Source organism: Neofelis nebulosa, chromosome 15, assembly GCF_028018385.1.
Source record: "Neofelis nebulosa isolate mNeoNeb1 chromosome 15, mNeoNeb1.pri, whole genome shotgun sequence".
Lineage (NCBI taxonomy): Eukaryota > Metazoa > Chordata > Mammalia > Carnivora > Felidae > Neofelis > Neofelis nebulosa.
Genome location: NC_080796.1, coordinates 47,815,825 through 47,833,249, shown reverse-complemented (window position 1 = coordinate 47,833,249; position 17,425 = coordinate 47,815,825). Strand labels below are relative to the sequence as shown.

The following is a 17,425-nucleotide window of genomic DNA, read 5'->3' as shown; positions in this document are numbered from 1 at the left end:
TTAGAAAATTCCTTTTTTTTTTTTTTTAAGGGAAATACTTATATATGTGACACTTTTTTTTAAAGGCCATGAATATTAAAATAGAACCAGAAGAGACAGCAGAAGCCAGAACTCATAACCTGAGACGACGAATGGGTTGTCCAACTCCAAAATGTGAAACTGGTAAGAAAGTTTATCCATGAGTAGGAAAAAAGTAAAAAGTAAATAAGTACAAATATCATTCATTTGTTAATTAAGGAAACACTGTAGCAACTATTAAATACTAATCAGTGGGTTGGGCCTTGAAATAAAATCTTAAAGTAGGTTAATGTCCCTGTTCTTGTAGTTAGTGACCAGTAGAAGTAAACATATATACATATATATGTGTGTGTGTATATATATATATATATGTATATGCATATTAGAAATACGATTCAGTTTCTCTACTGTCACTAATTGCTACTTTGAAATTTGGTTACATTGCATTCATTGAAAAGAAGTGATTAATGAGAAGCATAATTGCCTTTGACTGGATATCTGATAAGTTTATTTCAGGCATGGCAAGCTGATGTGCTTTCTAAATCTGAATTTTAGTTGATAATTGCTTGGGTGGCCATTGCTAGATGTTAGTCGATGAGAAGTAAGTTTAGGACTAAAAAGCTGTAAGAGAGGGCTCAAACCCTGTATAGGCAGGCACATACAAATGAAGACGTTATTAAAATTGGTTGTTCTTAGTGATTGGTAAGTTATTGGAAAGGCAGCACAATGTAGTGGAAAGTAGATGGATTTTTAAAAATATAGGTCTGAATCTGAATCCTGGCTTAACCACTAACTAGTTGTATGACCTTCAGTATTTTTTGACTTCTTTTAATATCTGTTTTCTTGTCCTTGAAATGGATTTGCTGCAAAGGGTTAAATAATTCATGGAAAGCATTTAGCACAGCACCTACCAGAGGATAGTTCACTAATTGATAGCTAGTGTTTTAGCCAAGATTCTCAGTCTTTGGAACCAGGAAGTTGGGGTAGTATGTATCATAGTTTATGAAGGGATAATCTATATTGTGGAAGAGAGGCCATTGGTGAATTGTTAGTCTCTTATAGGTAAGATCACAAGGAACCTGCTTTCATCAATATATGTTATGTCTCAGTAACATGTCATTAAGAAGACCACATCTTCAGCTCCTGTCTTAAAAGCTCCCAAACTGAGCAACATCTGCAGAAGTACCCACATTTAAATGTTGTGAGAGTTTGCATTTTATCATGAAGTAATGAGTACTTAGCCCTTGAACATGGCAACACTGGGTGCTGTTGCTGCAGTGAAAAGGAGGAGCAAAATTGTGTTTGTTTCCTGTGAGTGCTTGGGGTAGGGAGAGAGCAAGGTGAGTAAAGCGTAGTACCAGAAGAGCTAACTCAGACTACCTCTTACAGAGAGAGAAATGAAAAGCATCGTCAAGCAAGAACCCATTGAGAAGAAAGAATACATTGTAGAAAGCGAGAAGGAAAAACCCAAGAGCCGATCTAAAAAAACCACCAATGCTGTGAGTTGATATGTTTAAACGCTTTTACCCCCCAGTTATCCTTTTGTGCCTTACTTAGGACTGCTAGTTTAGAGTGTGACAATTAAAAGACCTTTTCATGTCAGTTTGTAGTATCTTTCTAATTGAGAAAATACACAAATGCCTTATGAAGATAATAACACCTGGCGGCCTTGGCGCCCATTTTTCTGGAGTACATTCAATTTAGAGACAAATAATGGTGAGCTAGATTATATGTGGAATGTTCATAAATTACTAGATCACCTCCCAATGAGCTGAAAGCTAGATCAAAAATCGTGTTGATGTTTTCCAACTTTACAACAAGGAAGGAAAAGGAAGGAAGGAAAAGAAAAGGAGTGGGGGGAATAGGAATTGAGCACCAACAAGAGTTGGAGGACTAAGTAGTCATTTTCTCAAACGGAAACTTAAAAGTGAGGCTTTAGGACATTACAGAGATCTGGTTGCTTTTCTTCTCTGCCCCCTTCCGAGAGCCCAGTGAGTAGCTTGAACAAGTGCTTTTTATCTTGGAATTTGAAATTATTCCAATTAAGTGTCCTACTGATGAGTACCATCTCTTCCCCCCCTCCCCTCCCACCACTGGATAAAAACAAACAAACAAAAAAAAAAACCCCACAGAAAATGATCAGAACCCAGGTTTTTATTTGATACAAAAAAAGACTGAAAAAGTGAGACTCCCTTACTAGTTGAATTAGCTTTCCATATTTATTGGAAATGTATTAGTTTGCAAGGGCTGCCGTAACAAAGTACCACAGACTGAGTGGCTTAAACAACAGAATTTATTTTCTCACATTTCTGGAGGCTGGAAGTCTAAGACCAAGGCGTCTGTAGGGTGGATTTTTTCTGAGACCTCTCTACTTGGCTTGTAGATGGTCATCTCCTCCCTGTATCTTCACATGGTTTTCCTCTGTACACATCTGTGTCCATATCTCCTTTTCATCAGTACTAATCATTGGATTAGGGCCCACTCATTATGATCTCATTTTACCTTCATTAACCTCTTTAAAGACCCTGGTTCCAAATCCAGTCATGTTCTGAGGTACTGGGAGTTGGGACTTCAAGACATGAATTTGGCGGGGGGGAACACAATAGAGCCTGTAACAGGTAATAACTGTGTATTTTTATCACTGTATTTGGGGAACTTCTTAACCATGAATCCTTAAATAGAATATAAAGTAATTTATTGTGGTTAATTAACTTAAACACTTTTCTTTCCTTTTGAACATGGCAAAATTGAATTTTTTATAAATTCTATTTTTGGTTAAGCTGACAATTTATTACCTGCTACTCTTCTAGATTATCATTCTCTAAACTACTAAAAGCTAGATATCTTAATAATGAACTTTAACTAAAATATACAACTGAAAAAGTTTAGAGTTTATACTTTAGAGTTGGGAATGCATTAAGCATTGTGAAATATCTCTTATAAAAGGTGAAGCATTTTCATTTAAAATACTTCTTATGGGGCGCCTGGGTGGCTCAGTCGGTTAAGCATCCAACTCTTGATTTTGGTTCAGGTCATGGTCTCACGGTTTGTGGGATCAAGCTCTGCGTTGGGCTCTGTGTTGACAGCATGGAGCCTGCTTGGGATTCTCTCTCTTTCTCTCTCTCTGCCCCTCCCCACTTGTGTATGCATGCACACACAACGCACACAGTCTCTCAAAATAAATAAATAAAATACCTCTTATAGAGGGTGAAGCATTTGCATTTGAAGGAGGATGGAGAGACTAGATTATGCCTGACCGATTATTCTTTTTTTTTTTTTTTTTTTTTAATGTTTATTTATTTTTGAGACAGAGAGAGACAGAACATGAACGGGGGAGGGGCAGAGAGAGAGGGAGACACAGAATCAGAAACAGGCTCCAGGCTCCGAGCCATCAGCCCAGAGCCCGACGCGGGGCTCGAACTCACGGATCGCGAGATCGTGACCTGGCTGAAGTCGGACGCTCAACCGACTGTGCCACCCAGGCGCCCCTTGACCGATTATTCTTAGAATTTCACAAAATCAAATTGTAGCTCATGTCCCATTGTTTTGTACCTAATTTTATTGCTACAGGTGGATTTGTATGTCTGCCTCTTATGTGGCAGTGGCAATGATGAAGACCGGCTTCTTTTGTGTGATGGGTGTGATGACAGTTATCACACCTTTTGCTTGATCCCACCTCTCCATGATGTTCCCAAGGGAGACTGGAGGTGTCCTAAGTGTTTGGCCCAGGTAAGAATTAATGGCAGAGATGGCATTAGAGAATTTCCTTCAGAAAACTTTTTCTTTGCTTTTGGGTTTTAGATTTAGCAGTTGATAATAATGATGCTCAAAAAAAAAAAAAAAAAAAAAAGGGCTGGACCTGAATAGGAAGGAGGTCTTGACAGTGAGTTCTATAGCCATGCAAGGAGCTAAGAGGCAGAAAAAAAATTTTTAACTACACCTAAAATGTTCTTTTCCTTTAAGAAAGCATTGCATGCTCTTTGCAAAACGTCTTAAAGACTGAACGACGTAAAAAAAAAATAGAAGTATGATTTTACAATCAGTAGGTAACGGTTATTTTGAAGTGTATCCATTCAGCTTTTTTTTCTATTTTAAACACTACGTAACTAATCTGTTTTTTAAATATATATAAATGAAATCTAACTAATGTATAAATAAAAATATTTTTTCCCTTCTTTTTCATTTTGGCAGGAGTGTAGTAAGCCACAAGAGGCATTTGGCTTTGAACAAGCAGCCAGGGACTATACCCTCCGTACTTTTGGGGAAATGGCAGATGCGTTCAAATCTGATTATTTCAACATGCCAGTCCATGTATGTACATACATACTGCTTTGATACAGAATTTTAATAACTTTTGTAGAAAGATGTATCTGAAGACAAATTTGACTTGGTGCTTATTTTGATAGTCATTATGCACAGTGAACTTTTAATTTGTTTAGTAATATTAAAATTCCGTAATACTTTAAAATACATCCTGATTTTTCACTTGGTTTCTCTAAAGAGGGGCTTTTCCACACAAATTATACAGCATCAGTAACAGAATATTAGTAAAGGAGACCAACAGCAGTGCTTTTAGTTGAACAAATGTACTGTAAAGAAAACTTTACACGGGCGCCTGGGTGGCTCAGTCGGTTAAGCATCATACTCTTGGTTTTGGCTCAGGTCATGATCTCCCAGTTTGAGCCCTGCATTGGGCTCTGCGCTGACAGCAGAGATTCTCTCTGGGGATTCTCTCTCTCTCTCTCTCTCTCTCTCTCTCTCTCCCTGTCCCATGCAGTCTCTCTCTCTTCTAAAATAAATACATAAACTTAAAAAAAAAAAAAAGAGTTGTCAATATTTAGTAGGACATATTAAAAAAAAGAAGAGGAGGGGCGCCTGGGTGGCTCAGTCGGTTAAGCGGCCGACTTCGGCTCAGGGCATGATCTCGTGGTCCGTGAGTTCGAGCCCCGCATCGGGCTCTGTGCTGACAGCTCAGAGCCTGGAGCCTGTTTCAGATTCTGTGTCTCCCTCTCTCTGACCCTCCCCTGTTCATGCTCTGTCTCTCCCTGTCTCAAAAATAAATAAAACGTTAAAAAAAAAAAAAATTAAAAAAAAAAATAAATAAATAAAAAAAAGAAGAGGAAAACTTTACAATGTACTGAATGACTCCTGTGTGCAGGTCAGCATGCTTGTGTATGTTGTTGTGTTATCATAAGTATTATAAACTTCAGGGTGAGTTCATTTTAAATTTTCTTTTATGCTCTTAGAAGCATAAGCATGTTTCATTCAGCATTTAATGTTCCATCAAGTGAGTACACCAGAATTAAATGGTTTCCTACTGTAATTCTGGACACTTGGGTTGTATTTTTTCTCACTTACCAACAAAGTACTGTAGCAGACACTTCACACATGTAGATTTCTTTAGCTGGATTAGTTTCTTGGGATGCTTACTGAGGTCAGATGAATTTTCTCCCTACTCTAATGGCTGTATCATTTAAGGGAACCCAGCAGTATATGAGTGAATTTGTTTTTCCCTAAAAGCACTAACGCTAGCTGTTAAGTTACTTAAAATGTTTGCCTATTTGATGGGCTTATAAATTCAAAATATGCTCTTTTGAATTTTCAGTTCTTTTGACACCTCCTGTAGTATATTATTTTCTGGTATGTTTGCTTCACCAGTTGGTGGTATGCATGTGACCTCTTCTATCTGTGCTTAGTTTTTCATTTTACTTAGAAGATGAGGACCTTGAGGGATCGCATTTAAGTTACCTGTCTCTAGACTCACGTGGGATTAACCACAGATCCTAGACACTCCGTCTGGTGGCTCTTTGTACTGCTGTAGAGTAATTGCGCTTTTGTTCACGTTCTGCACTCTTTTTCTCATGGCTCCCTGCACCACTGTCAGCCAGGCCTAGTGAGAGGAGCGTAAGGTGCACCCAGGTAATGTGTTTGGACACCTCTCACGGATAAAGCGTCCTTCACACACAGCTATTATTACTGTGTAATAGTCCATCAAGTTATGTATTCTATTTCCCATACAAAAAAGCATCTCCAGTTTTTGAATGTCAGAATTTTGCTTTCCTTGACTCCCTTTTAGAGTCGTAGCCAGGTTGGTGATAGAGGAACCTGAATTCTTAATCAGTACTTCCTCTTTAGTTAGACAGTCGCTTTCAGAAAATAATGTGTATGTGTGAACTGCCTGGGATCAATTGTGGAACGTTATGGATATAATTTTCCTTAGGGTGCTATCCTATGATTCCTGTCACTTAGCTAATCTCTTCAGATTGGTCATGGGTAGTTTGTGAGTGTCTGAGAAAAAATTCATTTTTTTCTCTTCCTCATTGTTTTGTTTCCAGATGGTTCCCACAGAACTGGTTGAGAAAGAATTTTGGCGACTGGTAAGCACTATTGAAGAGGATGTCACAGTAGAATATGGAGCCGATATTGCCTCAAAAGAATTTGGCAGTGGCTTCCCTGTCCGAGATGGGAAAATCAAACTTTCACCTGAAGAGGAGGTAGGCTGTAGCTGTGAGGCACTTGTATTTCAAGCAGAGACCTGCATTTAAAGCTGATAGTTCAGCATATCCTTATCTAAAGGACATAGTACAGCATTCATGGCCTTACTGCAAATATATGTATGGTTGGAACTTGAATTATTAATTAAAATTCTTTTTGGTTGGCTTAAAGTAATATTTATGATTACTTTCAGCACATTTTTGATTACTAGATTTTTAATGATTTCAAGAAAAGTAGAAAGAGCCCACAGAACAATTCTAGTCCCAGCTGTTCTACTACGTTGTGATGATGTGGGGAGATGCTTAACCTCCCCTGTGCCTTCAGTCCATAACTTTGGTTTCTCCTTCTGAAGAAAATCTGAGGGATTGGGACCAGACCTGTTTATCTTTTAACTTCAGTGTTTATGAGTCTAGTATTTTCCACAATAGCAAACTTTTAGGAAGATTTTTTTTTTTTAAACCTTTTTGAAATCTAACATAGATGAGTACATAACAGTGTGCACAGCTTGATGAGTTTTCACAAGCTGAATACACCCATGTAACCAGCACTAGAACAAGAATAAGGACATTACCTGTTATTACCAGACCTTACCCCTGAAGTTCCCCTTTTGTCCTCCCTCTTTTCCTACCTTCCCTGTCTCAGGACAACCACTATCCTGACTTGGAGCACCATAGGTTAGCTGGCCTGTTTTTGAACTTGATATAAACAGACTGATACGATGTATTTCCTCTGTAGCCAGAACAAAGGGAGTGGGCAGATACAGAAATGTATACTATATGAGTCCGTTTATATAAAGTTCAGAACTGAGCAGAAGTAATATATGGGCATCTAAGAAGTCAGCATAGTGGTCTCCCCTCCTTTCCTCTGATCCCAGCCTTTTTGTTTTGAAGACTGTTTTCAGTCAGCTTTCTGAAACGTGCAGAATCTAAAACGTTAGCATGATGTAGCTAAACCTTTATACCTTGTTTGCTTCTTTCTTTTTAGGAATATCTTGATAGTGGCTGGAATTTGAACAATATGCCAGTGATGGAACAGTCTGTCCTTGCTCACATTACCGCTGATATATGTGGCATGAAACTTCCTTGGTTATATGTAGGGATGTGCTTTTCTTCATTCTGTTGGCATATTGAAGACCACTGGAGCTATTCGATTAACTACCTGCACTGGTAAGAAGTTCCAGATAACCTACAAATGGTATGCGAGCTGGGCTGGAAACTTTCCTTTTCGTCTCAGATGTGTCTTAACTCTTCAACTGTGTCTGAAAAGTAATGAGCTATTTTCCCCCCCGCTCAAGTTTTCACTACTGTTGGAACAGGCATCTTAACAAGTTAAGGCAGTGGTTCTTAAGGATTCCTAGGAAGTCCATAAATCCCCTGAAATTGTACACACACTATTTTTCAGGTACAACATGTTTCTGCAGAGAGGGTGGACAGATTTTAGTGAAAAATCTTTACTCATGGAAAGATTAAAAAGCACTGAGCCTTGCTCTTACTATGGAAAAATCCCATTCCATGCCAGTGGCAGCTCAGATACCCTTTGGAAGAGTAGTGAAGTCTAGGTGCTAGAGTCCAGGTCCTTGGAACTGCCAGCTTCTATTTCGTGCTGCTGAATTCTGGCGTCATTATACATAGTAGAATGGGCTTCGTCAGTGCGTGTGTGCGTGGTGGCCGGGTGCACATATTCGGACTTTTTTTTAAACTCTAAGCAAAGCGATTTCTTCTTTCACATCTGTTTTTTTACCCCCTCCATTTCCCTTGCTTTTCTAAGTACAGAAATATTTGAAGATCTGTAACTCACTTAAGTCCCCACACGAGGAATTTGAGAATGTACCACAAGAAAGAGGGAGTTGGCAAATATATGTGGAGCATCAGTTCTGCTTCCCTAGGCAATTGCTCCCAGCTGTAAAATGAAGATTATATTTACCGTACCTCACAGGGATGTTACAAATTAATTGGTTGACAGTTTAAAGTGCTTTGAAGAATAAGAGCTCTTTAGAAATGCTAATTGCCTTATTAGTGTTTGATTTAACCTTGCGTGTCAGAACGGACAAGGGAAAAGGATGATGGAGAATTGCCATCCCTTGTCAATTGCTCTAAGAAATTGTGGTAACCACATACCCTGTAGCTAACACATTATCTTATATTCTTAGAAACTCTAGATATTTACACTTTCTAAAGGATCAGGTAAAAATGGGAAGGAGGAGAGGGACCTGGGACAGAAAGTCTCATGTTCAAATTCTATACATTTGAAGGGGGGAAATGCATTCTGTATGTTCAGATCACATTTCTAATGACACTCAGAACATTCCTGTGTAGCATAATCTTAACAGAGCAGGGTCTGAAATATACGACTTGTGAACTATTTTTTGTTTATGTTGTTGCAGACTGATTTTTTTCTGATGAAATTTCATGTTTATGTATTTCTTGAGATTGATTTATTTTTACAATCTGTTTGCAGGGGTGAGCCAAAAACCTGGTATGGAGTCCCAGGGTATGCTGCCGAGCAGCTAGAAAATGTAATGAAGAAACTAGCTCCAGAGCTCTTTGTGTCCCAGCCAGATCTTCTCCATCAGCTTGTGACCATCATGAACCCCAATACCCTGATGACTCATGAAGTGCCTGTATGTTCTGGGTCAATCCTCCTGCCACTCAGGCTTAATTTACCACTTCTCTTCCCTTACTCAGTTTTTTATGCATTGATTTGGTTATGTGTTCCATACCATAACTGCCTAGCAGAAACAGCTGTTTGGTGTAATTGGATACTATACTGCAATAAGCCAGTCAGACTAGATCCTTGGACACCATAAAAACTAATTTGTTGCAGCTAATAACTAGGTTGCCAAGCAGCCATATTTTGCAAATACTAAGTTGTGATGCTTTCTTTTTTTTTTTTCCAGTGTCTAATTCAAGCTCTCTAAACCATAATTTTTCTTTATAGCTTCAGTCTTTCAATGCAACAAAACAAAGACCTTAATGTTATTTGTATAAATTACTGTGAAAATGTCTAGGTTCTGTTCTAATAATTAGATCTAAGCTCTAGTGTCAGAATCCTTTATACTCTGTCCCTACCTTAAAAAAAAATTATGGAATCTATTTGAACTTAATTTTGAATGATAAACTGAAATGATCTCCATGCTTGGTAGGTCTTAGTTGTATTATACCTCCACCCCAATTAAGCTTACTTAAAGAGAAAATTTATTGCGAGCTCTTGAGCTTAGATTTCAGGGTTCCTCCTCTAGACTGAAAGGTGCTGTTGTTGGTGATACCACCTCTGAGGTTGGTGTACAAAGTGACACTTACTTGTATATGGTTTCCTGTTGGAGAATGCTCTGAAGATATTTAGGGAGGCCAGAGTGAAACGTGTGAAGTTGAGGGGTCCATCTCAGTTAGCTAAGTCGAATGTAGATGGTACGGTCACTGCGCTGAAGTGCATTCCTGATGTTGCTGTGACCTAAATTTCATGCTTTGGGGGCCACGGGCTAGTAAGTGGGGACAGATGGAAAGGATTTTTCTTTGAGGGATCATAAATTATTCTTGGAGACTAGCTTTTAGAAAGTAATGACCAATAACTACCAAAATACCACCATCTCCTTGTGTTGGTATTTTTCACATTGATTTTTCCCCCTCATATTGACTGATCTTTCTGACTTGTTATAAGTAACTTGCCCTAAATGAGACGTCTGGCCATGATTCTCAGTGGTTTAGTTGAGGAACCCATGGGGCTTGATTCTGGACCCGCAGAGATGGATGAGTGAGCCTGTGCATTTGAGACTCAGAATTTAAGGGTTAAAGACAGATACTCTTTACACAGATAATGGAATGGTGGTGTGCTTTAACAGTGCTGTCAACTATGAGGCTGATGCACTAACTCTAGGGAGAATTAGAAAGGACTTGTAATGATCATTTGAACTAAGACTTGGAGCTCTGATAAAGAATATTTTTGGTGGATTTGGGGTAGAGGGGAGGAACTATTCCCTGTAGAAGGGATTGTGCCCATGTGGTGGGTAGTGGTCTTCAAACTTCCGCCTATATCTGAAGCCCGAATGGCTGAACCTCACCCCCAGAGCTTCTGGTTCTGTTAGTCTGGGTGGTGCTCGAGAATTTGCATTTCCGAGTTCCCAGTTGGTGTTAATACTCTTAGTCCAGGAACTACGTGTTGGACAAGATGGAGAGAGAGATGTTGAAAAGATACTTAATTTTATTATTTTATGGGAGTAAGTTCAGCCTGAGGATCTGTGTGCCTAGAGCACTATAGGTTTTTTTAATTAAGAACAAATTTTTTTTTAATTTTTTTTTTAACATTTATTTATTTTTGAGACAGGGAGAGACAGCATGAACGGGGGAGGGTCAGAGAGAGAGGGGGAGACACAGAATTTGAAACAGGCTGCAGGCTCTGAGCTATCAGCACAGAGCCTGATGCGGGGCTTGAACTCACGGACCGCGAGATCATGACCTGAGCCGAAGTCAGATGCTTAACCGACTGAGCCACCCAGGCACCCCAAGAACAAATTTTTTAAAAATGTTTATTTTTGAGAGAGACACTGTGGGCGGGGGAGGGGCAGAGAGAAGAGGGGGACAGACTATCAGAAGCAGACTCTGCACTGATAGCAGTGAGCCCACTGCGGGGCTTAAACTCATAAACCGTGAAATAGAGACTTGAGCTGAAATTGGAAACTCAACTGACTGAGCCACCCAGGCACCTCTGCTTCAGTCTCTGAGCTGTCAGCACAGAGCCCGATGCGGGGCTCAAACCCACAAACCGTGAGATCATGACCTGAGCCGAAGTTGAATGCTTAACCATCTGAGCCACCCAGGTGCCCCTTCGTTGTCTTTTTGACACTAGCCATTCTAAGAGGTGTAAAATCTCTCATTGTGGTTTTGATTTGCATTTTCCTGATGATTAGTGATATTGGGCATCTTTTCACCTACTGCTGGCCATCTCTATATCTTCTTTGGCAAAATGTCTACTCATGTCTACGTTTCAATTGGATTATTATTATTATTATACTATTTTTTGGTGTTGAGTTGTTGGATATTAATCCCTTAATGGATAGATAATTTGCAAGTATCTTCTACCATTCAGTGGGTTGCCTTTTCATTTTTACTGATGGTTTCCTTTGCTGTGCAAAGGCTCTTTAATATGTCGTAGTCCCAGTAGTTTATTTTTGCTTATTTCCCTTGCCTGAGGAGAACCTATCCAGAAAAATGTTGCTAAGGCTGATGTCCAAGAGACTGCTGCCTTAATACACGTTTTTTTTTTTTTTTTAAGTTTTTTATTTTGAGAGAGAGGGAGAAAATATGAGTCAGGGAGGGGTAGACAGAGAGGGAGAGAGAGAGAATCCCAAGCATGCTCTCCATTGTCAGCACAGAGCCTGACACGGAGCTTGAACCCACAAACTGGTGAGATCGTGACCTGAGCAGAAGTCAGATGCTTAACCGACTGAGCTACCCAGGCTCCCCAATGCAGGCTTTTGTTTTGTTTTGTTTTGTTCTTCGTTGAGTGGGTGGTGAGAAAAGGGGAATTGTTGGGAGGTAAGTTTGAGGCCTAAATCAAGATCGCTGTATGGGATGACTGGTGGTAGGAGATCCTATTTTGGTATAATAAAATTAGAATATTCTTAACTGTAGCTATATTTAGAAAGATGTGTCCTAATCCTGGATGTAGCCAAATTTTTGTAGTAAAAGCCATGTGTTCTATTCAGATATTAATAATCAGCCTACTAGTCTGGGGTACTATTCCATCTTGTGACAGAAACGAGTATCTCTGTGATTCTTCTACCGTAGTTCTTTTTTTATGGTTCACTTTTAGTTAGCAGAAAGCTTCCCTTTCTGGAGACTTATCTGATAGTCTGTGCCCAGTTTGTCTTTCACGGATGTCACTAAAAATCTCCAATTTCTGTCTCTATAGGTTTACCGAACTAATCAGTGTGCTGGGGAGTTTGTGATTACGTTTCCAAGAGCCTACCACAGTGGTTTTAATCAAGGTTTTAATTTTGCTGAGGCTGTTAACTTCTGCACTGTTGATTGGGTATGTAATTATGACTTAGTGAGCCTTTTCAAATGTATTGTTTTCCTACAGAAATGGTATATAATACTTTAAAAGCTTTCATGTGTATGGTTGCTTAAACCTGTTGCTGCTCAAATGGCTGGTTTACAAATTGTTTACCATCCATAGTGAGATAGAGTACTTGGCATCACATTGTAAAGCAGGGCTGTACTAACTAAGCGCACTACTGGGTTCAGCTGATAATGTTTTTCTTCTGTAAAAGTGAGACTTGATGAATAAATGAGTCTGTTGATTTACATTTTCGGTGAAATTCAGGATTTCATTGCAAACTCATAACAAACAGTTCACTCCTAAGACTATACAGCAGTAGCTTAAATTATCTACAGGACAGAAATTTTCAATGATGTATTTGGTTTTGGTTGTAGATTTTTTTTTTTTAATATTTATTTCTTTTTGAGAGAGAGACAGAGACAGAGCATGAGCAGGGGAGGGGCAGAGATAGAGAGGGAGACACAGAATCCGAAGCAGAATCCGAATCTGTCAGCCCAGAGCCTGACACAGGGCTCAAACCCATGAACTGCAAGATCATGACCTGAGCCGAAGTTGGATGCTTAACTGACTGAGCCACCCAGGCGCCCCTAGATTTTTTTTTTTTAATGTTTGTTTATTTTGAGAGAGAGAGTGCGAGCAGGTGAGAGGGAGAGAGAGAATCCCAAGCAGGCTCAGGCTCTGTGCTGTCAGCACAGAGCCTACGTGGGGCTTAATCCCATGAACCACAAGGTCATGCATGACCTGAGCCAAATCCAGGTGCCTTGTAAAGTAGACTTTTTGTATTAGTAATATTACTTTTCATTTACATAAAAAGATCTAGTTTAAGTGTGTGATGTTAAATCTGATGAATTATAACCTTGTTTCAGTGCTTTCCTGTGTAATAGTACCACCTGTATCTAAAATTATTTTCTGTTCTACTTTGGAGCATTATTATTCCCTGGAGTAGGTTAACCCACACTGGTTCAGCATAGTTGTTTCAGGAAATGTGTAAATTCATATGTCCAGTTAGAGTTTACATTGTTATAGACAATAATACATTGTTAATACTTTTTTTTTTTTTTAAGTTTATACCCAGCGTGGGGCTTGAACACATGACAACTGAGATCAGGAGTTGCATGCTTTTCTGACTGAGCCAGCCAGTCACCCAAGTCCATTGGTTTTTTTTAACTGCCTAATATGCCAGATCTTTTGAGACGCAAAGATTAAAAAAAAAGGCCCAAGGCTTCTTAGAGTCTGGTTTTAGGGTTGATATTTATATTATGACCCAGAATATCATATTTAGTAATTTGATAATGGTCAAAAGTCTTTGGAAATAGGAAGGAGAAAGATGAATGAATGTCATGTATTCTCTGTCTTTTGACCCAGCTGCCATTAGGCCGACAGTGTGTGGAGCATTATCGTTTGCTTCACCGCTATTGTGTATTTTCCCACGATGAGATGATTTGTAAGATGGCTTCCAAGGCTGATGTACTAGATGTCGTCGTGGCTTCAACTGTTCAGAAAGACATGGCCATTATGATTGAGGATGAGAAAGCTTTAAGAGAAACTGTCCGTAAATTGGTAAGGTTCTGGAATCCTTCTAATTGCATATCTCAGGGCATTACTTAGTAAAATTCTTACACGTATTAGTACCATTTTAAGAAGTCTTTTCTTAGTCTAATTTCCTTTAAGACCATTCTGATAGATGTGTAGTAGTATCTCTTTGTGGTTTTAATTTCTACTTCTCTAATGGCTACTGATTTATTGAACATCTTATCATGTGTGTACTTATTTACTACTTGTGTATGTATCTCTTTGATAAGTGTCTGTCCAAATGTTTTGTCCCAGCCCCCTTTTTATTGGATTGTTGTGAGACTTCTGTGTATTCTGGATGCCAATCCTTTGTCAGATGGGTGCTCTACACATATTTTCTTCTAGTCAGTGGCTTGTCTTTTCATTCTCAAAGCAGTGTCTTTGTAAAAGCAGAAGTTTATTTTGATGAAGTTCAGTTAAGCAGTTGTTTCTTTTTTGCATCTCTTTTATGTCCTTAAGAAATCGTATCTAACCCAAAGTCACAAAGACTTTCTCCTGTATAGTCAGTCACCTAGAATTTTTAGTGTTAGGTTTTACGTATGAATCTTTAACTCATCTCAAGTAATTTTTATTTATGGTGTAAGGTGTGGTGTGGGTTGGGATGACTCTTTTCCTCATATGGGTGTCTCATTGCTTTAGCACCAGGTCTTGAGAAGACTGTTCTTTTTCTGTGGAAATGCCCAGGCACCTTTGTGTTGAAATTCGACTCACCTATATGGGTCTATTTCTACATTCTGTTGTTTTCTCTTAATTTATGCATTTATCTATTGCTATTACCCTATGCTGTTGATTACTGTAACTTTGTAATAAATCTTGAAATGAGGTAGTGTGAGTCGTACAACTTTGTTCATTTAAAAAATTGGTTTGGCTATCTTAGTTCCTTTGCTTTACATATAAATTTGAGAATCAGCTTTTTGATTTCTACCAAAAAACCTGTTAGGCTTTCATTGGAACTCCATTAAGTCCATGAATATAGTTGGGAGAATTGATATTTTAACAATGTTGACTCTTCCAGTTCATGGACATAGTATATCCACCATTTATTTAAGTCATCTTGATTTCATTCATTCGGTATTTTGTAGATTGCAGCATACAGATCTTATACATAGTTTCTTGGGTTTATAATTATATACTTTATGTTTTTTGGTACTGTTATAAATGATACTTTAAAACAATTTTTATTTCAAATGGTTTATGGCTTATATTTATAAATATAATTGACTTATGTATATTGACTACTTGTATACTGCAACCTTGCTAATAAACTCAATTGTTTATTAGCTTTTGTTAGACTTTTGGGGACAGTGGTATCTGCAAATAAATAGTCACATTCATTTTTTTTTTTAATGTGCTGTTTTAGATAGAATCCTTGAATTTTGACTCCCTGAAGCCTGTACAGATCAACAACAGCTTACTCACCTTCCCCTGATATTTTACAGTTAGGGAAAACAATGCCCAGAGGGTTTAAGTGCCTTTACCAAGGTCTTATAGCAATAATGGTAACTCATTTTTGAAACTTGAAGAACTTAAAATTTTTTTCTAGGTGTGGAAATTTACAAACTAAAATTGGGCAAACTGTATATGGGTCATTCTCAAGGAAAATCTGTAAAGTTGGTCCTTAATCTCATTTTAAATAAAAGTGCAACCATTTTTATTTCCAAGTCCTTTTTAATGATCAGTTCCAGTTTAAAACCAAAATTCATTCATTAGTGGTTTTCTTACTCTCCTCTGTCGTTGTTGGTCCTTGTAATCAGGAAGTAAAATGGTCAAAAGGTTGAAATACAGAGTAACAGTAAAACAAAGGAGCTTGGTGTCTCATAAATTGACTTAATCAGCTTCTGGCACTTTCATGGTTGGATTTGGATTCCCTTTTAGATAAGGAGAAAAGGTGGTAAATGCTTGATCTTTGAGTGACAAAAGTATATCCTAGAGGGCTCTCCAGGTGTCAGGTGGTACAAACTGCAGTTGAAATTTACTGGTTCAGTATCTTATTTTTCTTGATACTGTTTCAATTAGGAAATACTTCATTATGACTGTAGTCTTTATTGTATGTTTTTCTAACATTTTGGATAAATAATAATCCCTTTAGATAACTTTTTCATGTGAGAGCTGATCTACCACTAAGCATCTTCCCATCAATAATCCCTTCATGACAGTCTTTTCCTCTTCCTTCCTTTTTATTTACTCTTGTTCTTTTTATTACTCTGAATTCCTGTATAATATTTCCTCTGAAGTAGAAAGTATATACATTTCTTTTGCTTTTATCGTCTATATCCAGATTATGGACAGAGCCAATTTGTAGTAGAATAAACAGCTAATGTCAGTAGTGCACGATCCTATTGATAACTGTTTTCATACACACTCTGATCACAATGACCAAACATAAGGGCCTACCTTGTCCAAAAAGAGGTTCTCTCTAAACAAATGAGGTAGTTTACCTTGCCCATAGTAGCTAGGTTGTTGTTACTTTGTATTCCAGACATTTTTAATCATGCACTCCTATTTTCGTAAGGCCCTCCCACCCACTTTTTTTTTTTTTTTTTTTTTTTTAACTCAGCTGTTATGTAGTTTTCTTGGGGGCCGGTGGATTATATTATCCTTTGGAGGTCTCTAAAGTACACTTTATTTTAGGGAGTAATTGATTCAGAAAGAATGGATTTTGAGCTGTTGCCAGATGATGAGCGTCAGTGTATAAAATGCAAAACGACATGCTTCATGTCTGCCATCTCCTGTTCTTGTAAACCTGGCCTGCTTGTTTGCCTGCATCATGTGAAAGAATTGTGTTCCTGTCCCCCTTATAAATATAAACTGAGGTGAGTAGGAAAAATGATCTTTTCTTTGGAAAACCCTAAATCCTTAATAAAAGCTCTGTGGCGTTCCTGTTCCAGGGCTGAAGTACTGTGTGTAAAATATGTGATTTTCTCCAAGCCCAGACATCTCAAAACTATGTCTGCTCCTCTGTTTCTAGGTATAGATACACTCTGGATGATCTCTACCCCATGATGAATGCATTGAAGCTTCGAGCAGAATCTTACAACGAATGGGCCCTGAATGTGAATGAAGCTTTGGAGGCAAAGATTAACAAAAAGAAAAGTATGTGATATTCTTGGTGATTGGCAGATTGGGACTGATTGTAATGTAGCCAACATAGTTACCAATGAACAGGTTACTTGAAACGACCTGATGCTGGTTTACGGAGTGTTAGCAGAGAAAGTTATAAAGCCACTAGTGGATGAGGCAGATGCCCTTTCCATCACAGGAAAATCTTGATATATGAATTGTA

The 17,425-nt window shown here is 38.4% G+C and overlaps 1 protein-coding gene across 1 annotated transcript in view; it reads left to right on the top strand.

Moving 5' to 3' along the window:
• Positions 1–17,425, top strand: part of KDM5B (lysine demethylase 5B) — an 82,592-nt gene that overhangs the window by 41,360 nt on the left and 23,807 nt on the right. The window contains exons 6-16 of the mRNA XM_058701673.1: positions 66–162; positions 1,408–1,517; positions 3,589–3,747; positions 4,210–4,329; positions 6,354–6,512; positions 7,498–7,679; positions 8,971–9,133; positions 12,421–12,540; positions 13,936–14,130; positions 16,774–16,955; positions 17,111–17,235. Of these exons, the coding sequence (XP_058557656.1) occupies positions 66–162; positions 1,408–1,517; positions 3,589–3,747; positions 4,210–4,329; positions 6,354–6,512; positions 7,498–7,679; positions 8,971–9,133; positions 12,421–12,540; positions 13,936–14,130; positions 16,774–16,955; positions 17,111–17,235 (1,612 nt within the window). The remainder of the gene's footprint in view (positions 1–65; positions 163–1,407; positions 1,518–3,588; positions 3,748–4,209; positions 4,330–6,353; positions 6,513–7,497; positions 7,680–8,970; positions 9,134–12,420; positions 12,541–13,935; positions 14,131–16,773; positions 16,956–17,110; positions 17,236–17,425) is intronic.